General features: G+C 46.7%; 6 protein-coding genes and 5 non-coding genes across 13 annotated transcripts in view; 7 read left to right on the top strand and 4 right to left on the bottom strand.

Moving 5' to 3' along the window:
* The window catches only part of LOC108008443 (ribosomal protein S11), a 145,573-nt gene extending 133,587 nt beyond the window's left edge, over positions 1-11,986 (bottom strand). Inside the window, exons 1-3 of one of the 2 annotated variants that reach the window (XM_017073370.4) lie at positions 11,887-11,986; positions 10,478-11,813; positions 8,223-10,420 (exon numbers count right to left, since the gene is read on the bottom strand). In XM_017073370.4, coding sequence (XP_016928859.2) covers positions 9,150-10,420; positions 10,478-11,720 — 2,514 coding nt within the window. In that variant the 5' untranslated portion in view covers positions 11,721-11,813; positions 11,887-11,986 and the 3' untranslated portion in view covers positions 8,223-9,149. Of the gene's footprint in view, positions 1-8,222; positions 10,421-10,477; positions 11,814-11,886 lie in introns of those variants that run through there. The other variant, XM_065863865.2, reaches the window with a different exon arrangement.
* On the top strand, positions 2-3,281 carry LOC108008660 (spondin-1). Its single transcript, XM_017072549.4, has 6 exons — positions 2-320; positions 377-765; positions 822-1,034; positions 1,090-1,347; positions 1,395-1,560; positions 1,623-3,281. Exons 1-6 carry the CDS (start codon positions 155-157, stop codon positions 3,206-3,208), a joined length of 2,778 nt encoding a protein of 925 aa, XP_016928038.3. The 5' UTR covers positions 2-154; the 3' UTR covers positions 3,209-3,281.
* LOC108008364 (spondin-1) lies at positions 3,554-6,674 on the top strand. The gene is made up of 6 exons (XM_017072201.4): positions 3,554-3,812; positions 4,034-4,428; positions 4,488-4,700; positions 4,761-5,015; positions 5,076-5,247; positions 5,307-6,674. The coding sequence occupies exons 1-6, from the start codon at positions 3,620-3,622 to the stop codon at positions 6,593-6,595; spliced, it is 2,517 nt and encodes an 838-aa protein (XP_016927690.3). The 5' UTR covers positions 3,554-3,619; the 3' UTR covers positions 6,596-6,674.
* mIF3 (mitochondrial translation initiation factor 3) lies at positions 6,943-8,227 on the top strand. Its single transcript, XM_017073371.4, has 2 exons — positions 6,943-7,383; positions 7,446-8,227. The coding sequence occupies exons 1-2, from the start codon at positions 7,076-7,078 to the stop codon at positions 7,828-7,830; spliced, it is 693 nt and encodes a 230-aa protein (XP_016928860.3). The 5' UTR covers positions 6,943-7,075; the 3' UTR covers positions 7,831-8,227.
* A 541-nt stretch (positions 11,987-12,527) lies between the features above and the next one.
* Positions 12,528-20,004, top strand: garz (Sec7 domain-containing protein garz). Of its 2 annotated transcripts, XM_017073368.4 has the most exons (10): positions 12,531-12,956; positions 13,019-13,217; positions 13,276-14,261; positions 14,323-15,300; positions 15,366-15,574; positions 15,637-15,863; positions 15,920-17,150; positions 17,218-18,278; positions 18,653-18,906; positions 18,968-20,004. In XM_017073368.4, the coding sequence occupies exons 1-10, from the start codon at positions 12,855-12,857 to the stop codon at positions 19,649-19,651; spliced, it is 5,931 nt and encodes a 1,976-aa protein (XP_016928857.3). In that variant the 5' UTR covers positions 12,531-12,854; the 3' UTR covers positions 19,652-20,004. The 2 variants fall into 2 exon arrangements, with proteins under 2 accessions (XP_065719933.2, XP_016928857.3); XM_065863861.2 differs by lacking the exons at positions 18,653-18,906; positions 18,968-20,004 and adding an exon at positions 18,331-18,572 and having other exon boundaries at positions 12,528-12,956.
* Positions 20,005-20,133: 129 nt separating this feature from the next.
* Positions 20,134-20,205, bottom strand: TRNAH-GUG (transfer RNA histidin (anticodon GUG)). Its single transcript has one exon. It is a non-coding gene; the product is annotated as a tRNA-His (tRNA).
* A 278-nt stretch (positions 20,206-20,483) lies between these two features.
* TRNAH-GUG (transfer RNA histidin (anticodon GUG)) lies at positions 20,484-20,555 on the bottom strand. The gene has a single exon. It is a non-coding gene; the product is annotated as a tRNA-His (tRNA).
* Positions 20,556-21,202: 647 nt separating this feature from the next.
* On the bottom strand, positions 21,203-21,274 carry TRNAH-GUG (transfer RNA histidin (anticodon GUG)). Its single transcript has one exon. It is a non-coding gene; the product is annotated as a tRNA-His (tRNA).
* Positions 21,275-21,534: 260 nt separating this feature from the next.
* On the top strand, positions 21,535-22,588 carry LOC108008664 (uncharacterized). Its single transcript, XM_017072555.4, has one exon. The coding sequence runs from the start codon at positions 21,576-21,578 to the stop codon at positions 22,263-22,265; it is 690 nt and encodes a 229-aa protein (XP_016928044.3). The 5' UTR covers positions 21,535-21,575; the 3' UTR covers positions 22,266-22,588.
* Positions 22,589-22,811: 223 nt separating this feature from the next.
* On the top strand, positions 22,812-22,883 carry TRNAH-GUG (transfer RNA histidin (anticodon GUG)). Its single transcript has one exon. It is a non-coding gene; the product is annotated as a tRNA-His (tRNA).
* Positions 22,884-23,160: 277 nt separating this feature from the next.
* TRNAH-GUG (transfer RNA histidin (anticodon GUG)) lies at positions 23,161-23,232 on the top strand. Its single transcript has one exon. It is a non-coding gene; the product is annotated as a tRNA-His (tRNA).
* Positions 23,233-23,827: the final 595 nt, after the last annotated feature.

The raw sequence follows: 23,827 nt of genomic DNA, 5'->3' as shown, positions 1-23,827 counted from the left end.
CATAAAAACGAACCATTCCTAATTGATAGCAACTCAATCAAGATGGAAGAAGCAGGGGATAATTGATAAATTGAAATGCTCATCGATGGAGACGGCGAGTCAACAATTTCGGTCAGTCATCGTTGAGCTTTGAATAAATTCGGATCGCGAAAAGATGTTTCGTCTTTTCTTGCTCCTGATTCTCCTGGTGGTTGAGGTGAGGGGAGCCTGCTATAGAGTTCCTCAGGGAGCCTCCGGCGATCGTTCGCCTGCGGATGATAACTTCAAGATCCTAATCGATGGCAATCCAGCGACCTATGTGCCAGAGCATCAGTACAATGGTGAGAGGTTCAAAGGTTCCATTACAAGTTACTTCTATATCTATGGTCATCTCTAGTTTCATTATCGTGTCCCATAAACCTTAAGTTTGTGAGCTTCACTTTGGTTGTCGAGCCCGAAGATCCGTCGGCCGCCGGGGATCAGGATATGACTGGTCACTTTGAACTGCTGGGCACCACGGACACCCGTTTCAGTACCGATTGTGAGAACATGGTGGAGAGTACGAATACAAATGCCAAGATCCACATCGAGGTGTCATGGATAGCGCCACGTCATCCCGATAGCGGTTGTGTTCTGATCAAGGCGGGGGTGGTCCAACATCGTGATGTGTGGTTTCTGGACGATGGCTTCTTGACCAAGCGGATTTGTCCCGAGGAAATTGACGAGCTAAACAGCATGACGCCGCCTTTAGAGAATTGCTGCGCCTGTGATGAAGCCAAATATGAGGTGGTCATATTTTATATAGTCTTTCTGATCTTTACTGGAATACCTTTTCTGTCCAGATCGTTCTGGAGCGCAAGTGGGCCAGGAACACACATTCCAAGGACTTTCCCGCTGAGGCCTGGCGCACACGTTTGGGTGAGATAATTGGAGCCTCCCATACCCATGGTTATCGCTACTGGGCCTATGGAGGAAGAGCTAGTCAGGGCTTGAAGGAGATGGCCGAGCATGGAGCCACCCGCACCCTGGAGAACGAGATCAGGGAGAACACTCAAGTGGGTACCCTGGTTTGCCTTACCTCAGATCGCTGAAAACCAGTTTTTCCAACAGAATGGCGAAGTGAGGACTATTATTAAGGCACCTGGCATTCCCCACCGCTTGAAATCCTTCGGCACCACTCTGGCAAATGCTCGTTTGGATCCTGTACATCATCAGATCTCCCTGGCATCCAAGATAGATCCTTCGCCCGATTGGATACTGGGTGTGGCAGGACTGGAGCTTTGTCTCAGCAACTGCACGTGGCTGGAACGGAAGGTGTTGAATCTATACCCATGGGACATAGGCACCGATTCGGGTCCTTCTTATATGGTAGGTCATGGAATTATAAGTAAGGATTTTGAATAACCCTCTCAAAGTCCTCAGATCAGCCACAGGTGCCACCGGATGTGGTGCGCCGTATAACATCATCATATCCCAGTGACTATCGTTCACCATTTTACGATGACACAGGTGCCTCGATGAAACCCTTGGCCACTCTTTATTTGGCACGAAAGAAACTATACATCCGGGAGTGCGAAGAGGGTAAGTACGATGTTCCACTTTTCAATTTTATATAACTAACCTTTGATAATCTGTGCAATTAGTTTCCCAGGAAAGTCCTTTGGAGTGCGCAGTACATCCCTGGAACGAATGGACCAATTGCAGCACACGATGTGGTGGGGGTTACTCCCAACGTCAGCGTAGCTATAAGAATCCCAGCCTAGCAGCCAATTTTAACTGCGATAGCAGCTTGGAGGAGGTGCGTCAATGCCAGGGAACCCAGTGTGGAGCAGCGGAGGAGGAGTTGGAAGGGGAGGAGCCTAGCACGGGCATGGAGAATCAAATAGGAGGTGGGTCAATAGCCGAGTGCCAACTAAGCAACTGGGGTGAATGGTCGCCCTGCTCGAAGACATGTGGCCGAGGATCCTCCACTCGCACCCGTGATTACTACAACCCGCAGGCCAGACAGCGTTGTTTGTCAGTCATGCGACTGCCCTTGGAGGAAACTCGGCAGTGCATGGGGTCGGATTGTGGTGGCACCATTCCCGACAACGGCGAACTCGATGCTCTACCGGAACCAGATGTCTTCGGCGAAAGAGATCAGGGAGGCTATGGTGTTAGTAAGATACCACCTTGGAACAGCAGACAGGATAATAGCAATTTAGGATCCGGCAACCAGGCGTGGAATAGAAAGGGTTACAATGCGGGGAACGATAGATCCCCTTACAATCCCAGGGATAACTCGCAGGAGTCTCCAAACTCACCCTTCGACCAGATAGAAAATCAGCAGCGTACCGTTTACAATCCATCCAGCACCGGTGGTTACAACAAGGGATTTCCTCCTTCAAACAGCTACAGCAATGATAAGCTTGTTGGCAACAAACCCGGTTACAATGATTTAAATCAGGGCTATAAGAATACGTATAATGAATACACTACCCCTATCTATAGACCGGTATTTACGACTCGCTCTCCCTATGGTAGTCGATATCCCAACCGGCAGCAGGATGCGGAGGATGTTCCACCCTCCAGTGACAATAACGCCATCTATAATGTGGTTCAAGATTACTGTTTTGAGAAACCCTATGCATCCACACGCCCATGTCTGGCCACTCCAGTGGTGGTGAGCAACTTTTGGTTCTACGACCACGAAGATCACGAGTGCAAGATCTTCACCACAGACAACTGCGATGATAATAGGAACCGCTTCCGTACCCTAATGGCCTGCGAGGGCACCTGTCTGCAGCCACAAATCGACATGGAGCGATCTGAAAACGATGCCATGGATCTGTATGGAGGCAGGTCCTATGACCAAACGCAATCGGGAGGTAGATCTTATGATCAATTGGGACGTAGGACGGGAAGCTATGATCAAACGGGAGGTAGATCCTATGATCAAACAGGTGGTAGATCCTACGATCAAACGGGAGGTAGAACGGGAAGTTATGATCAAACGGGAGGTAGATCCTATGATCAACCGTTAGATAGGTCTTATGATCTAGCAAAAGGTAGACTCTCTAACCGACTAAAAGGTTCCTCTTATGCTCAAACGGGAGGTGGATCATATGACTCAGTCGATGGAGGAGTTTACGATTCTCAGTTTGTTGATGCAGCAGGAGATATTGGAGAACCCATGTCGCAGACCAAAAGCAGATACGAAACATCAAGACGTGGTCGTTACGGTGGCTAAATAGATATTATCACATCACATCGAATAAATAAATAATTTAAATAAATTAATAATTAATTAATAATTTAAGAAAGCAATTCTTGAACTTGCACTTTTTTATCACACTTTTCTTTTATGTATAGTTAAAGACATCTCAAGAGAACTTTTTGAGTTGTGTTCTCTCTTAAACAGTCTTTAAGAGTTCTGATCACTACTTTTCCGGCTTTCCGGTGTTGTCGGCTGATAAGAGCTTCGACGCACTCTATTTGTATCAGTGGGTCAGAAAAATACTACACTCCAACCTTATCAGCTTTCAAGTCTCTCTTCTCTTCTTTTGGCAAAGCAGTACTTCGGAATGGAATCTCCGCTCAGTTTGCAACAGTCGTTCGAGTCGAATGGTTCTATACGTTAACAAAGCTACAAAAAACATACATGTGGTGGTCAAGTGGTGCTCCTCTCGTGGAGCTTCTTATACTGGCGTCGCTGGTGATCGGCAGAGTCGGCTGCCTGATCTGTACGCGCCGCCCGGCCAATACGGCCTCGCCCAAATCTCCGGTGGATGAGAACTTTGTGATAAGCGTAATGGGCAATCCGGAAACGTACATTCTCGGCCAGGAATACAACGGTGAGAACGAGTTCATTGGCCTTGCGCTTGAACTTGGTGGAAGCGTGAATGGATGGGCCTATCGAGGCTTAGTTACGAGATTTCGCAATGTTTTTTGTTTAGTAAACAAAAGTGGGGCTTATCTGGGACTTTTGCGAATTGGTTGGAATTCAAGGTCGACGATAAGGGCCCGGCTTTCAGTTTTCTTGTGTATTCTGGAACTCAGACTGATTCTCCCTTAGTCTCTCTCAATGCATTCAATGGCCACCGCTACATCAGCTTTATCATGGCCCTGGAGAATGAGAATGGTGACTTTAGCTACAAGGATGACTTGGGTCGCTTTGAGCTGGCCGATCTGATCGAGACTCGCTTCAGTCCCAACTGCATCAACATGGTGGAGAACACCAATACAAACCCCAAGACGCATATGCACCTGACCTGGGTGGCGCCCAGTGAGCCGGGAAGCGGTTGCATCCTGATCCGGGCCACCGTTCAGCAGCATCGCGATGTGTGGCACATGGACGATGGTGGACTAACGCGTCGCATCTGCGAGGAGGTCACCGATGATGTGGAGAGTCAACCAACTGTTCCTGCGGTGGATGTTCCCTGCTGCGCCTGCGATGAGGCCCGATATGAGGTGAGCTAGTTGAATATCCAACAAAGTTCCAGTTACCTTTTTGTTTTTTGCACGTGCAGCTTGTATTTGAAGGCGTTTGGTCTCGGAATCTGCATCCCAGGCACTTTCCTGCTCGAGGTTGGGAGACTCGTTTCTGTGAACTTCTCGGAGCGGCCCACAGTTCGGATTATCGCTTCTGGGAATCTGGAGCACTTGCCAGTTTGGCCATGAGGCAGTACGCCGAACACTGCAGTTCTCGTCTTTTGGAGCGAGAGTTTAGCATCAATTTTCGGGTGACTATAAAAGCTGTTCCCGTTGAAAAACCACTCTTAGTTATATCTTATCCCTCACAGGATCAGAAAATACGCACTATTATCAAGGCAAGGGGACCATCCTATCCCAATATGAGCAGCAAGACGATGGCTTCGGTGAGAGTGGATCCTCTGCATCACATGGTGTCCTTTGCCTCCAAGATAGAACCCTCTCCGGATTGGATTGTGGGCGTGTCTGGACTGGAACTGTGCCTGCGCAACTGCACTTGGCTGGAGGAGAAGGTCATCAATCTGTATCCTTGGGATGTCGGCACAGATGCGGGTCCCACCTATACGGTAGATGGATATTGATAGTGCTTAATGATAGCATATTAACATTTGTTTTCTATTTGATAGTCAGCTGATCAGCCCCAGGTTCCGCCAGATGTCATTAGACGTATGCGTTCCGACTTTCCCAACGATCCACGGTCACCTTTCTACGATGAATCTGGGGCTCCCATGAAAGCCATGGCCATTTTAACAGTGAAGCGTCAGCGAATATATGAGAGAAGATGTGCGGATGAGGATTGTATGTGGGGTTTTGATTAGTAAAAGGCTTAAATAACTGTATCCTATTCTTTTACCAAGCCAACAACGATGAGGATGTGCCTAGGGAGTGTCTCACTCATCCTTGGTCCAGCTGGAGCGATTGCTCCTCCAAATGTGGTGCTGGCATGCAGTACAGAAGGCGTGTCTACAAGCAGCCGGAACTTGCCAAGATCTACAATTGCAATGTGCAACAGTATGAGGAGCGTGAGTGCCAAGGGGAGATGTGTGGTCAAAGTGGGCCCATGAGGGAGCCAGAGGAGTTTGAGGATCTGGAACCAGATCCCAGGAGGAACGGCTATCAATCGGCCCAACAGCGACGTGCTGAGTGTCAATTGGGTTCCTGGGGCAGCTGGAGTCCCTGCAGCGTCACCTGTGGCGATGGCTACGAGATGCGCCAGCGACAGTACTTTAATCCCCAAGCGGAATCGGATTGCCAGAGTGTCCATCGCATGGATCTGCAGGAAACGCGAAAATGTTCCGGCAGAGCTTGTCTTGGCAATTTACCGGGATCCTATAATTCCGACATGGATGATCCCTATGGACGCACTGGAGGTAATATGTATGGACCTCCACTTGAGCAGGAGACAGAAAATTTTGGAGACTACGAGGAACCCCGAAATGGACCAGCTGGTGGCTTTGAGGTGGGCAATCTTAAGGGAAACAATGGCAACTGGGCAGTAAACAGGATGCCAGAGCGTCAGACAAATTTGGGAAGTGTTCCTCCGACCTTTAAGCAGTCAAACTTCGATCGAGGCTACAATCCCCCAGCCAGAACAGAGCGACCCACTTGGCCCGGGCAACCACGTTCCAGTGATCCGCGCTTGGAGGATGTGGAAAGGTCTCCCTGGCAGCGTCAACGGCCCTCCAGCAAATACGGCTCAATCCTGGATGCCCCAGAAGTTGATTCGCCTAGGGAGCCATGGCAAAGGACACAAACTAAGTACGGCAATCAGGGCATCTATGCACCTGAAGGTGATATGGACTCATCGCTGTCCAACCGCTGTTTCCAAATGGTCCAGACAACGCAACCCCGTTGCCAGGATCAAACGGTTACGGGCCAGTTCTGGTTCTACAACTTCTGTGCGGATGAGTGCATGTTGTTCGCTACGGATCAGTGCGATCGCAATTTGAACAAGTTCAGTCGATGGGAGGATTGTGAGAGGTGTCGCCAGCCGGAAATGGGTGCACTGCTGCAGGAGCACTCCAATTCGCCAGAGTGCCAGAATCTTCGAGAAATTTGGCAGACGGAGGAGCGGGCCAGGGAGGAGAAGCGTGCTTCGAACAGGAGGCGCAACTACGGCGGTTACAGGCAACGGGCTAGAAATTAATCGTACTTCTTAAAATTAGTAATAACTTACCTATGAATGAAAGAAATTCTTTATTAAACTAAACAAAACGTTAAAAATACTATTATAACATGAATTTGACAAAGCAACCATCATAAAGTTTCTAATGAAGTGTTCCCAAAGTGCTTAAAAAGAAATGATCCATGCTAAGTAGTAGCCTGTGGGGGATGCTGAATCATGGATCATTACACACAAAACTGCTGGTGAATTTCGAATTGAAACTACACACTATGCCGCCATATTTTCAAAAATCCGATAGTAGCAGACGTTTCGGGTTTGTATAATCGATAGCCACCAGCTGATTTTACCTCAGTTGGCAACGCTGGTTGGACATCGTTGGCAAAGCGGACGGCCCGTGTTAGCTAATGAAGGTTTAAAACAAAAACAAAAAAACGAAGTCTAAAAACTAAACTTCTTAAACCAATTGTGTTGTGTATTCATATATGTACTTATAGAACAAACATGCAACATTTGAGATTTGTAATAAAACAGGCTGCAGCAGCAGTCGCCCAGCAGCAACACTTGCGGCCCTTGTCAATCCAGTGGAATTTGGCCCAGAACCAAAAGCCGGTGGGTGGAAATCCAGGTGCACCCAAGCCCAGAGACACCCGGGGCCCCAAGCCGTCTGCCCAGAAGATCACCCTCATCCAGCAGAATCAGTCGATGAGCATAACCACCTTGGAGGAGGCCCAGAAATTGGCGAAAAGGCGGGATCTACACCTGTTGCGCTTGGAGCAAACGGATGCCAAAACGGGAAGAGCCATGTTCAAGTGAGTATACCGTCCTCAAATCAAAGTAATTGCTATTATGCTTACAAATATATATATTGCAGACTAGTCACTGCTGCCGAAATGCTGTCGGATGATGCGGATCAGTCGAAATCCGCTTCCGATAAAGCCAAGGAAAAGAAGTCAGAGAAATCCCTTACCATTGGTGCCCGCATCACAGAGCATGATCTCTCCTCAAGGCTCAAGAACATTGTCAAGTGGCTGGCCAAGCGGCACGAGGTGCGCATTCTCATTCAGGGAAATTTTAGTGGATCCGACGAAAGCAGCTCCGAGCGCATAGTTAAGGCCATCGAACAGACCATCAAGGAGCCACAGTTGATTGGCAGAATAGTTCAAAAGCGCAGCAAGAGCAGCTTCATCAAGTTCAGCATTATCCCAGTTGCTGCACCACCTGTCGCCGCTGATAAACCCAATGCAGTCCAGTCCTGACAACTACCGCCGTTGCCTCGGATGAGCCATGATAACGGCACGGTAATAGCAAAGCCTCAAAACTTCGCCTTTCAAATGTCTGCCCGCCATTTTTCTGATGGGATCAAAAAGGAACATGAAAAGCCCGTCGAGATAAGTACCGCTTCCATCATCACAACTGGTGCTATTTTTCTCTTGTTTTTCTTTAAATATTTCTACTGGCATCAGCATTTTATGAAACTCAAGAAGGAACAAGAACAAGAAGCCCAAAGAAAGAACACAAAAAAAAGGAAACATCTTCCTGACCACCTTGATCAAAACCTGAACAATAACGATTAGTGCTTTAAAACCTGTTTTAATAACTGTTAATTGGCTCAAAATTATACCATTATCATAAATAAAACACCATCAAATCGTATTTGTATTTTCTATCCATATTTTGAAGTAAAAACCTCTATTTGTTAGGTCCTGATTTATTTCGTATATTGATTTTTTATAAAGTGACTTGTATAGGTGCCATTGGTTTAGTTCGTATTCCTTTATATATCATTATTAATTTGTATATATATTTTAAGCACACGTAGACAATAAACTATTACATTTTCTCCATTCTAACATTAATATCTATATTTAATTATGTTTAAAAAGCAGATTATGACTCAACTAAAGTTTTCTATTTATTACAAGAGCAAGTAAAGCTTATTTGGTGTCAGTTAGAGCAGTTAGAAAAATAACAAAATTCTGTATTGGAAATTAACAACTTGAATCTTGGGTATGTGGAAAGAATTATGTTTATTTTAAGTTGAATGGTTATCAGAAGCAAAAGCATACGATTATAGCAGTGAATTTCTCGGGTTTCTATACAGGAATTTAAAAAGTTAAATTAAAATAATAAATAATGTATTAAAAATACGGCACAAGGAACATTTTAAGTCACAGATTACAAAAATAAATACAATAATTGTTTAATAATTTAGTCTTCAACTAAAATACAAACACTTTGTGCTTACGCTTTTCTTTTGGAGAGCTCTATAAATTAACAAATTAGGAAAAGCAATTAAAAATCAATGCTAAAAGCCGATAACAAATCAGTTAAAAGGAACTCACGCTACATCGTTACAACTGATAAGCCTCATTTTTGGGTGGTTCGCCTCGACAAAAAAATCGAAAGACGTGGGGAACCGATAAGCAGACAATAAAGTAAAGGGAATTCATTATACATTGATTTTTTCACAAAGACTTTTGGAATGAAATATGCACTAAATAAATTAACTACAATAAATGCCAAAGCGTGTGAGCTACGGTTTCGCTGCTGTTTGGTTTGGTTTCCACATACTGACCTACACGCGCTGGATCTCAAAGAGCTTGACCTCCGTATCGTACCATATGGCGGGCTCCACGTTGCGCAGATATATGACTCCCCAGATGTAGGTGCGGAACCATGCCGTGGTCCCCGCATTGGCCTGGTACTTCCGGATGAGAATTGGATGCGGCACGGGCAGCAATCCCACCAAAGTTCCGTGCTGCAGAAACTTGAGGATCTCCGATTCATCAGTCAGTCCCTTGTCAATGCAAATCTTCTCCACCTGGGGCACCAGGACCTGCAGCAGTCTCATGATGGTCTGTAGTGGCAGCTTTGAGCGCCAGGAGACGATCCACTCGGGCGTTGGTGCCCAACGATCGCCCTCGCCCGGCACCATGCGGATGCTGCTTCTGTGCGCCACCGAGAAACGCGACAGCTCTGTGGGTGAGGTGGACTTGCGATCGCCAGTTGGTGTCGAGGCAGCTGACCTGTCGTAGGGCACAATATCCGTAGAATCCTCCGCCTGCGGCTTATCATTTGGATGTGCCGGCTCCCGCTCCGTCATCTGACTGATGGCCGGGGTGTCCAGCAAAGAGGTTTTCAGTGTTCCCGGCTCGGCTGGTTGGGCCGTAAGAACATCCGGCTGCTGCTCCCCCGACTGAGATCGCTCATGTGACTCGGTCTCCGATTCGAGATCCTCCTCCGCCTTGGGCTCTTCATTAATTGTGTCCTCCTCGTCATCATCCTCATCTTCATCGTTGTACTCTTCGGGTACATGGGCCGAAGGCAGCTCCTGGGAAATGGTTGCGGTTTTCCTTTGCGGTACGCGCGGCAAATTGAACTTGCCACCTGTCTTGCGGCCACTCAGGCACTTCGCTATACCAGCCATATCGGTTGGGAGATTTGCCATAGCATGGAACACATGACGTTTTCGTATAATTGTGTAGACTAGATTCGAGTTTCCATCGAATTGATACTGTATAATGTTGTTGAAGATCTCCAGCAGGAAAAATACCAAGTGATGATTACTAGGTGCCGATAGCAGAAACCAAGGTGTGCTGAAGGCCTCCAGGAGATGCAACAGCTTCACACTGGCCACCATGGATAGGGTTTTCAGATAAGGCGAAACATTCACAAGAATGGTCAGCAGGCAATCGAAAAGCGGCTGTAGTCGCTGATGGCCAGTGGCTATTATTTTGTGAAACACCGTGATAAGTAAGTCGGCATGGGTTCCAGTAAACACGGGTATATCCATCGGCACGGTGGCGGAGTAAGCCTTGTTTAGGCGAACTCCAAAATTTCTCTCTCCTATCAATGAGTTTAAAAATAAGTAAACTGCTTCCATACAAAACAAATATGACTCACCCGATAGTAGCAACAGTATGAACACTCCAATGTGCATCAACCCCACACGAGATTGGTCGGCTCGGGAGTAGTTCAGATGATACAATATGGGAATTAGGATATCCAGGACATCGGAGCTCTTTAGCACGAAATACAGAAACTTTTTGTTGTAGTCGCATATTTTCCAGAACAAAATGAGCAGCTCCTGGTGACAGTGCAGCCGCTTCGTGGAGTTTGGCAAGTAATTTTGGACCAGGGGGTTGTTCAGGAGCCGGGTTATGCCCTTAAGCACGAAGTGGAAGTCCTCATCCCGGTGAACTCGTGACAGATAGTTAATGAACAAGTTGTCGCCGCTGTTGCCTTCGTCGTAGGATGCCTGGCCGGGTTGGGTGAGCTGCTGCTGCACCACCATGTCGTGGTCCAAGGTAACAATGAGCAGTTGGAGGCACGCTTCAACCAAAGGCTCCGTGGTGTCCGCAAATAGCAGATGATTGTAGGGCACTCCGAATCCCACGGGATCGTAAGAGCACACAGTGTTTAGGAACGATGTGAACAAGGGCAGGGCATGCCGATTGTCGGCGGAGGTGAAGTAGGCTATCCACTTGTTGGGCTCCTCGGACTGCTGCGGGGATCGGTACATGGGCTCCGAGAAGCAGGTGAGCAATAGTTTCAGCAACTCCGTGCGCCTGCGCTCCATGTGGGCGTTGTGGGGAGGCGACTGGGCAAAGCCCACGCCCGCCTCCCAAATGTACTCACAGCTATCGATATTGGCCAGCTCCTCAGCTTTCTCCGGACCCGTGCGCCGCGTGGCCATGACCGTGAAGTCCGGACAGAAGAGCAGATCGCAGGTGGCATTCAGTAGCGATTGGGCCAGCGGCATGGTCTTCTCCTGCGAGGGCAGGCTGCTCCAGAAGAAGTCACGCCACTTGTCGTCCTCGAAGATGTAGGGCAGGCACCGGATGAGCAGGCGGACACAGTTCAGGACGCACTGCTGCTCCGCCTGAGTGCGACAGCTGCTGTCCACCGCCTGGGCCAGCTTCTCCACCGCCTTGTAGCACAAAGTGGCCAGATTGGCCGGGTTCTCGTTCCTGATTTGGCGAATCTCGCTCGAGGTGACCAGCGCGAACACATCCTCCAGCGTCGTCTGGTGACCCTGCCAGAACTGCTCCCAGAACTGCTCGTCGCTGGGGTCGATCTTCTGGTTCTTCTGCGTCAGCTGCACAATCGCCTTTCGAAAGTTCAACTTGGAATCCGTGTTTCCCATATTGTTCGGGTTGTGGCCTGCTTTGGTATCGCTGAGTCCCTTGAATCCACCTGCCCCGTTCTCGGTAGCCTCAGTGGAAGTGTCCGCAGTGGTCTGAAACAAGAGCCCTTGGCATTTAGAACGCTTCTGTTAAAAAAGTGGAAAAATTAGAAATTCGCCTACGCACTACCAACAAATCGCCAGTGTAACTTAGAGGTGGTAGCAGCACTCACGACTAGATGTGGCAGCGTGCTTTTTTCGATATTCACCTGTTTCGGCTTTAATGATGTTTTATTTTAGTTCGCAAGCTTAATTTTTATTTTTTAAGTGTAATAAGTTAATAAACAGGGTTTCTATATATCTATTTAACAACAAATTTGTTTAAACAGCAATAAGGTAATCAAGTTTTTTGATCTTAAAATCAAGTTTATTTTTGTTTTAAAATATACTATACCTGCCTACAATAAAAAGTAAAGAGACTGCAGACATGAAAACATAATACAGAGTTCAGATGAGATGTGTTACTCCATTTCAATAAAATAATTAGAATTGTTTAAAATATGTAGAAATCAATTAAGGATGACTTTTGTTCGTGTAGGCTGCCTAATTTAATTGTTTTATCTACAGGTGTAGTTTTGAGAAAGACGTATACAACTGTATACAGCCAAGCTAAAGGTAAGGAGTACCGAAAAATGAAAAGAAAAATTACCCTAAAAACAATTTGGGTACACCATAAATTATTCTCTTTCAAGAACTGTTTCTAAGCTTTCGAAATCATCGCATCGAGTTGGCATGGCCGGCAGTGCCAGTGCTGCAAAGCGACCCACTGCCGCGCCGGTGTTGGAAGACGTTCGTGCAAAATATTCGGGCTGCACAGAAGAACATCAACGACACGTAAACGTCACCAAAAACTAGCAGCAAATCAGTTCATTAAATTAGGATTAGGGCGATATGTGTAACTAGGGAGTGCGCCGCGATACGTCCGAGGCTGCGTGAGAGTGCGACTGCGAGTGGGCAAGTGGCGATTGCCGAAACATATGCGAAGGTCGACGGCGAGAAGGAGCTGCCCTGCCCCACATAAACTGAAATTTTCTGCGCTAGCGCTGGAAGCCAACTAGCTGCCGTCAAAGAGCCTTAACGGAGCACCCGGGCACAATGGCGCTGCCGGGCAATGGCATCTACGTGGTGCGGGGCGAGATGGCTACCCTGATGACGGCCATGCGACGTGGAACGCGCTGGAATGCCACCGCCTACGTGGTAACTACGGGTTCTAATGCCTATTGACAGTGGAAAGTAATAGCTTCTAATCCCTCATTTAGGACGACGAGAAGGACTCGCTGCTAAAGCTCTTCATTGACCTCAAGCAGGAGCTGAATAGCATCGAGGATCTGCGTCTGATTGAGCCACAGGTCTTCCTGGCGCCGTTTCTGGAGGTGATTCGCACGGCGGACACTACGGGTCCGTTGACTAGTCTGGCCCTGGCCTCGGTTAACAAATTCTTGTCATATGGTCTGATAGGTGAATCAAGTTTTCCAACTTTTCCTCTCCAGTTGCTCATACATCCATCCATCCACAGATCCCACATCTCCAAATCTTGCTGACATTGTGGAGCGCATTGCCGATGCCGTGACACATGCCCGCTTCATGGGCACCGATCAGTCCTCGGATAGTGTCACCTTTATGCGTGTTATTGAGGTGCTGCACACCCTCATCCGGAGTCCCGAGGGAGCTGCCGTCAGCAATGAGTCCATGTGCGAGGTGATGCTCAGCTGCTTCAAGATCTGCTTTGAGCCCCGGCTGAGTGAGCTGCTCCGTCGCTCGGCTGAACAGTCGCTCAAGGATATGGTGCTGCTGTTTTTCATGCGTTTGCCCCAGTTCGCAGAGGAGCGAAGTGACACCATGCTTCAGAAGCGCTTCACCATTGGTGATGCTGCCAGCGGAGCTACTCAAGAAAAGCTCAAGCGAAAGGCTGTGGCGCCGGCACCAGCTGTCCCCAGAAAATCCTCAACAGTAGAGGAACCTCCACAGACACCGCAATCTGCCAACCTGGCAGTTCCGGGCCATCTGAAGGCACCCATACTGGCCACCACACCCGCCAGTCCAGCGGGAAACATTCTGGACATGCAGGGCAAGATCACGCAGACACCAACCACAACTGCGAGCTCCGGGGAAGAGGAAATATCTGCCCCAGATGCACCTGTCATTCAAGTGGACTCGCCCGATTCGGAGCCTTTGTTGGACGGCGAAGCGGGTGAAGGAACCAGCACTCTGGCCGAAGCCAACAGCAGCGAGTACATCAATTCGGTGGGCGTTCGTTTTACACAACAAACCACTGATCAGGATGCCACATCTCTTTCGCCCTACGGCCTGCCGTTCATCCAGGAGTTGTTCCGCTTCCTCATAATACTCTGCAACCCACTGGATAAGCAGAACTCGGATAGCATGATGCACACGGGTCTGAGCCTGCTCACAGTAGCTTTTGAAGTGGCAGCCGATAACATTGGAAAGTATGAGGGCTTACTAGAGCTGGTAAAAGATGATTTGTGTAGGAATTTGATTTCGGTAAGGAACCATACCATGATCCACTAATTATTTTGGTATTAACTTTTGCTGTTTGTTCCAGCTCCTTAGCTCAGAGCGCCTTAGCATCTTCGCTGCCGATCTGCAGCTCTGCTTCCTGCTCTTCGAGTCCCTTCGCGGACATCTGAAGTTCCAGTTAGAAGGTTACCTCAGGAAACTGAGTGAAATCATTGCGAGCGACAATCCCAAGACGCCCTACGAAATGCGTGAACTGGCTCTGGACAATCTTCTGCAGTTGTGGCGCATCCCCGGCTTCGTCACCGAATTGTACATCAACTACGACTGCGATTTGTACTGCACAGATATGTTTGAGAGTCTGACAAACCTATTGAGCAAATACACGCTGTCAGCGACCAATGCGGTTTATAGCACCCACATCATCTCGATGGATACGCTTATAAGTGTGATTGACAGCATTGAGCGGAATTGTGCGGCAGCCAAGAACAGCAACAACAGGGAGTCGTTGCCGGAAGCTGTTCCAGTAACCGGTGGAAGTCGCCATTCACGACACAGCAGCGGATTAGAGGGAATCGTTATCGATTCTGGCAATGGAGGAGCTGAAGAGGAGCCTGTGGAGAACATAGCCAGTTTTATAAACGCTAGCTCACAACGATTGCGATTGCAATCTGCCGGAGATGGAGTGGGTATAACCACTGAACAGCTTGCAAACGTCAAACAAAAAAAGCGCCTGCTGTCCCAGGGCACAGAACGCTTCAATCAGCGTCCAGAGAAGGGCATCCAGTACCTCCAAGAGCACGGCATCCTAAATGCCGAGCTTGACCCCATGCAGGTCGCGCTGTTCCTTCGCGAGAACCCCGGCCTTGATAAGAAAATGATTGGCGAATACATCTCGAAAAAGAAGAACGTTGACTCCAAAATTCTTATTAATTTTGTGGACTCGTTCGATTTCACTGGACTTCGAGTGGACCAAGCACTGCGTCTTTACCTGGAGACGTTCCGATTGCCTGGAGAAGCTCCGTTGATCTTCCTTGTGCTCGAACATTTCTCTGATCATTGGCATGTAAGTATTGCTATCAAAATACTTGCGGACTTCGAAAATAATTATTTATTTATCCCTCAATTAAGACACAAAACAAGGACCCTTTTGCCAATGTAGATGCGGCCTTCCGATTGGCCTATGCTATCATCATGTTGAACATGGATCAGCACAACTCCAATGCCAAGCGTCTGAATGTTCCAATGACGCTAGAAGATTTCACAAAGAATTTGCGTGGTCTGAATGGCGGCGAAGATTTTGATCAGGAAATGTTGGCCCAAGTCTACAATGCCATTAAGTAAGCTTTATTGCGTGTTATTTGTCTCCAATTACTAACTTGCTTATGTCAATCTATTCAAGGAACGAAGAGATCGTAATGCCGGCTGAGCAAACAGGCTTGGTGCGTGAAAACTATCAGTGGAAAGTATTGCTTCGTCGAGGTGCTACCCATGATGGCCATTTCCACTACGTCCATGATGCGTCCTACGACGTTGAGATCTTCAATATTGTGTGGGGCGCTTCCCTCAGCGCTCTTAGCTTTATGTTTGATAAGAGCACTGAATCGGGCTACCAAAAAACTCTTGCAGGTGGGTGAACCAATTTTATTTGATCTTTCGTTTCTTACTTAACAAATTCGTTGCAGGTTTCAGCAAATCCGCTGCTATATCGGCGCACTACAATCTACATTCGGACTTCGATGCCCTCGTATTGACTCTATGCAAATTCACAACTCTGCTTAGCAGCGTAGAACAGCATGAGCCCGCTCCGTCAAACAATGAAATACAGCAAGCTGTGAACTTTGGATTGAATGGCAAAGCTCAGGCGGCAATGAGAACGGTGTTCTTATTGGTTCATGACTATGGAGACTGCTTAAGGGAGAGCTGGAAGCACATTCTGGACCTATATCTCCAGCTTTTCCGCCTTAAACTGCTTCCGAAATCATTGATCGAAGTGGAAGACTTTTGTGAGGCGAACGGAAAGGCGATGTTGATCCTAGAAAAGCCTCGCGAAAAGCAGGAATCTGGTCTGTTCTCCAGTCTATACTCTTTCATCAGCTCAGAGGGTCAGCGAGAGCCAACCTATGAGGAGCAGGACTTCATAAAGCTGGGAAGGAAGTGCATCAAGGAATGCCAGTTGGACCAAATGCTTCAGGAATCAAAGTTTGTGCAAACAGAGTCGCTGCAGGAGTTGCTTAAATGTGTTCTGGGTCTACTCAAGGCGCCTCAGGGACACAAATCAATAGGACTACCATATGCCGAAGATCAAACGGTATTTTGGATGGAGTTTCTTGTAAAGATTGTAGTTCACAACCGGGATCGCATGATCCCTCTGTGGCCAGCGGTGCGAGACCAGATGTACCTCCTCCTCATGGGAAGTGCCTCATGTGGCTATGATTACCTGCTCAACCGTTGCATTGTAGCGGTTCTGAAACTGGCCATCTATCTCATGCGAAACGAGGAGCTGTGTCCGATCGTCCTGCAGTCCCTCAAGATGCTATTGATGCTTAAGCCGGCGCTGCTACTGCGCATCTCGAAACAGATATCTATTGGTATCTACGAACTGCTGAAGACCTCAGCCCAAAATATTCATTCCGAGCAGGATTGGCAGATTATATTCAATCTGCTTGAGTGCGTGGGAGCCGGAGCTGTACCGCCCAGCTACGATGATGCACAGCTGCCGTTACCGCCCAATGGCAGCGCTAAGTCTGATGGCGCCTTAAGTGGCGAGGAGGACTCATCCACCGTACCAGAGCGTGGTTACACCTCTGATTCGGAGCTCACCAAGGCATCTGCAGCTCCTGCTGCCCCCAGTCCCAGTGCCGAGAACTGGATTCTGGTGAACAACAAGGACAGTGAGCTAACGACTGCATCCAGGTGAGTTTTATTTGATCTAAGAAAAATGTGTTTAAAATTCTACTAATACGACCTAATTTTTTCGCAGACCCCAGTCTCCACCAAGCTCGAGTTCTCCTCCAGTTAATACGCTTGTCTACAGTTGTCAGCTATTGGATCACGCACCGTTTGCCCTGTTCAAGTGCTGGGACTCGCTGGCTTTCATCGTACGGAGTGTTGCCCATATTACGCCATACAATTTTGAAGCCTGTGTCCGCTGCATTCGCATCTTTGTAGAGGCTTGTCGGGATGGAGGGATTCGGCAGCGCAGAAAGCTGGAGTCTGCAGCGAAACAGAGAAGTTCTAAGAAGCGCAGCGAACGCAAGCCAGGCATGGCTTCTTCCACCTCAAGTAGCAATCTTACTCTTCTGACCGGCGACCCGGCCGACAACCAGGGACAAGGAAATGCGGCAGAGCAGGAGGATCTGGCCCAGCGTTACGAACAGTTGTCCATTCAGCTGCTGGACCTAATGTATACGTTGTACACGAGGACTGCACAGATCTTCCGCTGGTGGGCGGAGGAGGGATGCACAGTGCCTCAGTCGGCAGCTTTGTGGTCACCAGGCTGGTGTCCTTTGCTGCAGGGCATCGCCAGGTTAGCTATGGATCGGCGGCGAGAAGTGCGCACCCATGCCATCTCGTGCCTGCAGCAGCGGGCATTGCTGGTGCACGATCTGCAGACGTTGTCCGGAACGGAGTGGTGCTCTTGCTTCCACCAGGTTCTGTTTCCCCTCTTGAACGAACTGCTGCCGGAAAGCAGTGCAGCCGGGCAGCTGGATGCTTCCCTTCTTGAGGAGTCGCGTATTCGGACGGCCACTATCATGTCCAAGGTGTTCCTGCAACATCTGACCACGCTCATTGAACTAGGAAACGCCTTCAACGAGCTTTGGCTGGATATATTGGACTACATTGAACGCTTTATGAAGGTGGGATCGGATACGCTGTCGGAACAGATGCAGGAGATACTGAAGAACATGCTGCTGGTGATGCACTCGGTGCGAGTGTTCCACAACCAGGATGGCAGTCTCCAACAAGCTCTTTGGGAGCTCACCTGGCGGCGGATCGGTGAATTTCTGCCAAACCTGAAGGAGGAGCTCTTCCACGATGAAGGTGCGTGACGCGGTCGTTGTTGAACGCGACTAACCTCTACCCCTACCAGCAGATTTAATTTCTCCAGCGATCTCGCTGGACTTTACGCAAATTAGATACGGCCCTTCTCTGGGCACAATCGAACAATCCTTGACCTTGCCGCTGTACGGTTATAGTCCCAAGATTTCCCCTTCGGCCACGGCCAAAAGTGAGACCCTTCCAGCCAAGCAGCGCAAGAAACCCTGGGCCAAGTTCAGATCCAAGCTGAAGGTGCTCAAGGGACTTGGCAAGAAGAATTGAATAGTTCTCGATTTCCATTTAACTTCCTCATTTAGATTTCTATTTTTATACAAATTAAATAGTTATGGAGCCCATGTATATGCTTAATCTTGCAGGCAAGCGTGCTCAGACCCTAACGAACCCAGCTCCTATGGCAGCTGTAGTTCCAACTCCACAGCAACAGATACCAGCGGTGGCCATTTTACCCAACCAAGTCCAGATATCTAACGAGTTAATAGTGAGTGCACCCACTCCCCTCGCAGTTACGCCTGCACTGGGGTCTCCCGTGGAATCGCCGAGGAGGAGTATTATTCTGCAGCCACCCATGGCAGATGCACTGCAGCAGCCTCCCAGCTTTGTATTTGCACAGGTGGGTCTTAATAAAATACATTTAAAATGCAGCTTAGTTTAATGCTCCATTTATGTTACAGCCGCTGATTGTTCCACCTCAGCAGCCAGCTGCTATGGATTCGCAGCCCAGCACATTGCTGCCGGATCTGGTGAATGAGGCCACTGCTGCTGCTGTGCAGGCTACGTCCTCGTCGCCGACGCACAGTTCTCAAGAGGCAATCCCGTCGGTTCCAATTGTGCCACAGACGAACATCGTAACCACCAATAATACGTACAATAGCTACACTATTGAGGTGCCCATGGCATCGGAACCCACTGCGGAACAGTTGGAGCAACAGCAGCAACAGCAACTGCTCTACCAACAGTACTACCAGCAGTATCAGGCCCAGCAGCAACAGTTGGCCGCTCAAACTAGCGATCCTGCCATCAATGTGCCAATTAGCCATCTGCTGGCCGGAAATGCTTACCCTTCGCTCCCTAAAATGCCGCAGGCATCTATTGTGCACAGCTTTGCACCCGTCTATGAAACCCAGGCGGCGACAAGTGGAAATGAGCCTGCAGCCGACATCTATCAGGAGTATGTGCAAAATCCCTACAACCTAACGTTGCAGCAGAACGTGCAGCAGCAGCAAACACAGCACCAGCAAGGCCCAGGACTGGCCACTGCATTTCCCGCCGTTGCCACGCCAGCCAACTACTTTAATGTAAATGTGGATCCCAGTAGCATACCACCCGGATCGGAGCTGCTCTATGGCCAGCAGTGAACAGGAGTGTTGTTGAAAGAGAGTTTCAAGCCACCTGACCGTTTTATTTTGTACCCTGTGTTGTAGAGAAGGGCTATCTTTGTAGTTAATAATATAAAATTGTGTCAATTTGTTTCTTGTTATTAATGAATCCCCCAACTAAAGTGGAACTACATTCCGCAGAGGCGCGTGTTTGTTATGCTAACTGATGAACAACACTAAATCGCAGATCCAGATGCAATTTCCAGCAGAAAACCCTATAAGCTTTAGTAATGCAAATAGTTTAATTTATAATATTGAAATAATTATATCTTCTGTATGTTACGCGAAGAGGCAAGTTGTAAATAATCAAAATTAAAAATCTATAAAACAAATGCAAAGGTTTTTCCAAAAGGGAAGTTATGGATTGTGCAACATCTTCGACGATGGTAAAAAGGCGCTTGGGCAGCCAATAAAACGTAAAAAAAGATTACCCGACTCCGTGACAATGCATATTGCAGCATTGCCGTGACCAGGATTCGAACCTGGGTTACCACGGCCACAACGTGGGGTCCTAACCACTAGACGATCACGGCTACGCCGGGTTGTTGAACGGGGCTTTCCAAAAACCCAGCTGGTCACCTATTGGTCTACTTTGGTTAACAAAAAGAATTGCATCTTGCAAGATCTTTATTCAAATCTATAGTAACCTAACCTAAAGTACTTTAAAAGCAAACGATGTCTTAATTTATGCTGAGCGGTATATTCACAGATTTTGCAATAATCTGTTTAAACAAAAATTAAAAAATTTGTGTTATTTAAAAATAAATTTAAAAAAAAAAACCCAATTCCGTGACAATGTTTGTTTCAACATTGCCGTGACCAGGATTCGAACCTGGGTTACCACGGCCACAACGTGGGGTCCTAACCACTAGACGATCACGGCTACATCGGGTGATGTTGGAGGGCTGCCAAATGCATCTTTTGAAATAAACCAGTTTCGGCTTCAACCATAAAAATCCGGAGTGACTATAAATAGCGTAGATTGTAAAAAAGATTTGTTTTATTTATTACTTCTTTTAAAATCTAATCTTTGACACCGACTTTAAATGTAGATGTATTTTTTAGTTAAGCATAAAAAAATTAGATTGCGTCTTGTAATTCAAAAGAAAATATGATTAATCGTTAGACAATTCCATGCTCGGATGCCTTTCACTGGGCGTGTCGAGTGCCTCTCACTTTTAGAGCTGTGGTTATACCTTCATACATCGAATTTTCGTACAAGTTTATTAGAAAGGGGAACAATTTTAATTTCAATACAGACATGTTATAAATTTCGGTAAAGTATCATTAAACTCAATCCAAAAATATTTTCTGATCGAGGATTCCTTCTAAAGATTCGATTTTTTTCTCCCATAAAATTAAAAAAAGAATTAAATTTTTTAAAACACATCAGGTCTTCAAGCTTTGATTTCCCCAAACATATTTTTTTGTGGGCAGAAATTGGTTTGAGTAATGAAAGCTTGACTGTATTATTTATATTCATAAATTAAAAAAAAAAACCCGTTTCCGTGACAATGTTTATTTCAACATTGCCGTGACCAGGATTCGAACCTGGGTTACCACGGCCACAACGTGGGGTCCTAACCACTAGACGATCACGGCTACAACGGGGTGTTGACAGAGGCCGGCCAGAAACCAAATTTAAGCTACAGTGTTGCAGAACGACCCATTTAACTTGTTTCTTTAAATTGTTAAGGTCGCGATGTTTAAAAACGTGTTTTTTAACTATTACCAATCTAATTTCAATTAAATTCTAACAATGTTAGTACATAAATTGCATGAGCTAATATATAACGAATCGAACACCAGATGGCGCCAGCATTACATTCCGTTAATCAACACTTTTCGGTCGTTAACGAGCACAGGATTTTCCCAGCTGTTTTTTTCAAGAGCAATACAAAACATGAGCAGCTATAAGGCCATTGAAATTGATTCCGATTCGAGTGAGGTTGACGAGACAATGCCTCCGAAACGCTGCGGGTCACCCCCAAGAAGTGCCGGCGCAAAAGCTAAGATGGGCAACGAACACACCCCTAAATCAGCCAAGGTCGCTAGAACGGAACCGGATTCGACGTCTCCATCCTCCTCGGACATGACAAACACCTCGCCCGGCACTGCCGCAGATGGATCTGGTAAATCGGGTCGCAACAGGGCAAGGAAGAGCCAGCAAGGCGCCAGACGCATCAGTCCTGACCTCCAGTTTGAGTCGGTTGCTGTGGATGGGGGTGAAGGCGGTGGTGCGTCTGAAGCCCCCAAGAAACCCAAATTGGAGAAGGATCCTGAGGACGCGAAGGACAGGGTGGACAAGGCTATTAAAGACTTTGTAAAGACCGATGAGATGCAGGAGCTCATCAAGCAGATCGCCAACGAGCGGGTGCGCTGCAATTTCCTGTTGGCAACCTACCAACTGCCGGACATGAACTTCACCCTCAACACATCCCTGGACACGCTATGCATTCAGTTCCGGGAGCGCCTCAAGCAGCGCCGGGATCGGGGGAACCCCACCTCGTCCATTGCAGCTCCAAGCACCTCCGCCAGTAGCCAGAAGGGACCCACAAAAGCAGTTCCAAAATCACAAAAGCCTTCATCTTAAATCAGCTGTTATGTATTTCATATATAGCTTGTGATTTGTATTAAGCAAATATATCACTGAAAATCTAGGAATAAATCTTAGCATTAGTAGCATTTAAAAAGGTTGATTTAAATTTAACATTAAGAAAACACAGAACACGAAAATAAAGGATTAATGAGAAATTTAAAGATATGACAAAAAATACCCTGATAAACTTAAGGCACATATACACAGTAGTATCAGTAGTTGCCATTAGTTTTAAATGTAAGAGGCGAGGACACTATGCTTCCAAAAACATGATAAATAATAATAAATAAATCTTTTAATAATTTAAAATCACTGCATTCCAAATCATTTTACTTTAAATAAGGTTGTGAAAGCACAGGTTTGCATTTATGTTTTTAATTATGACTTGGTAGGTAATCACAAATTGAAATAATGATAAAGTCTTAATAAGCATTATATTTTGTTGTTCCCATCTTTGTTAACGAACTTAGTTTTGTTGTGATTTGTTGCGCACGGCGATGAAAACAGTCATTTGGCCGCGGTTCGTCATCACCCGGCATAGCCGTGATCGTCTAGTGGTTAGGACCCCACGTTGTGGCCGTGGTAACCCAGGTTCGAATCCTGGTCACGGCAATGTTGAAACAAACATTGTCACGGAGTCGGGTTTTTTTTTTAACATATAATTTTTTAATTTTTGTTAAATAAGTGGCAATATTTTTATAAGAGATTCTGTAGTAATAATCTATCATTATAAAGACATGGCTAACTTTGAAAGTACCTTGATGTTGCTTTTATTGTAGATCTTGTAACTGCAATTACTTTTGTTAATTGCCATTCTTTTTGTTAACCAAAGTAGGCTAATAGGTGACCAGCTCGGTTTTTGGAAAGCCTCATTCAACAACCCGACGTAGCCGTGATCGTCTAGTGGTTAGGACCCCACGTTGTGGCCGTGGTAACCCAGGTTCGAATCCTGGTCACGGCAATGCTGCAAAACGCATTGTCACGGAGTCGGGTAGATTTTTTTGCTTTTAATCTAGGCACGGCAGGTTTGAACTTTTCCAAATTAAGTACGTGTTGAGTTTTCGGGTTCATCAATAGAAATTTAATCTTATAGACTTGTATTTAAGTGCGTTAAGCTTGGATGTCAGATTTATATTTTGCACATATTTACTTGCTTGGGGCACAGTTAAGTGAAACAGGTCCATTTAAATGGGTCTTGTAGATGGACATGAATTGTCACCAAGTCCGTTGCTTAAACGCTTGTATTTTATAAGGTTTTTGTTTCAAAATATCCAAGTCGATAACACATAGAGTTATATTTTCTGCCCAGAACATCAATCCTTTTTACATTTAAGGATTCACATATTTCTGGATAAAATAAATGAATTTCTGATAAGCAAGCAACTTATGTGGCTTAATGAGGAGTTGAAAGGAGGTACATGGAATTCTGCAGATGGAGATATTCCGTCTACTGCTGTCCTGAAAACTAGAAGTGTTAACAAACTCGAATATAAAGGGAACATTAAAATATTTAAAGACTGTATATATAATTTGTGTATTTTGGCAATTCGAAGAGG

The sequence above is a fragment of the Drosophila suzukii genome, chromosome 2R (genome assembly GCF_043229965.1).
Source record: "Drosophila suzukii chromosome 2R, CBGP_Dsuzu_IsoJpt1.0, whole genome shotgun sequence".
Taxonomy (NCBI): Eukaryota; Metazoa; Arthropoda; class Insecta; order Diptera; family Drosophilidae; genus Drosophila; species Drosophila suzukii.
Note: the sequence above shows the minus strand (reverse complement) of the source record. Positions and strands in the feature narration are given on the sequence as shown.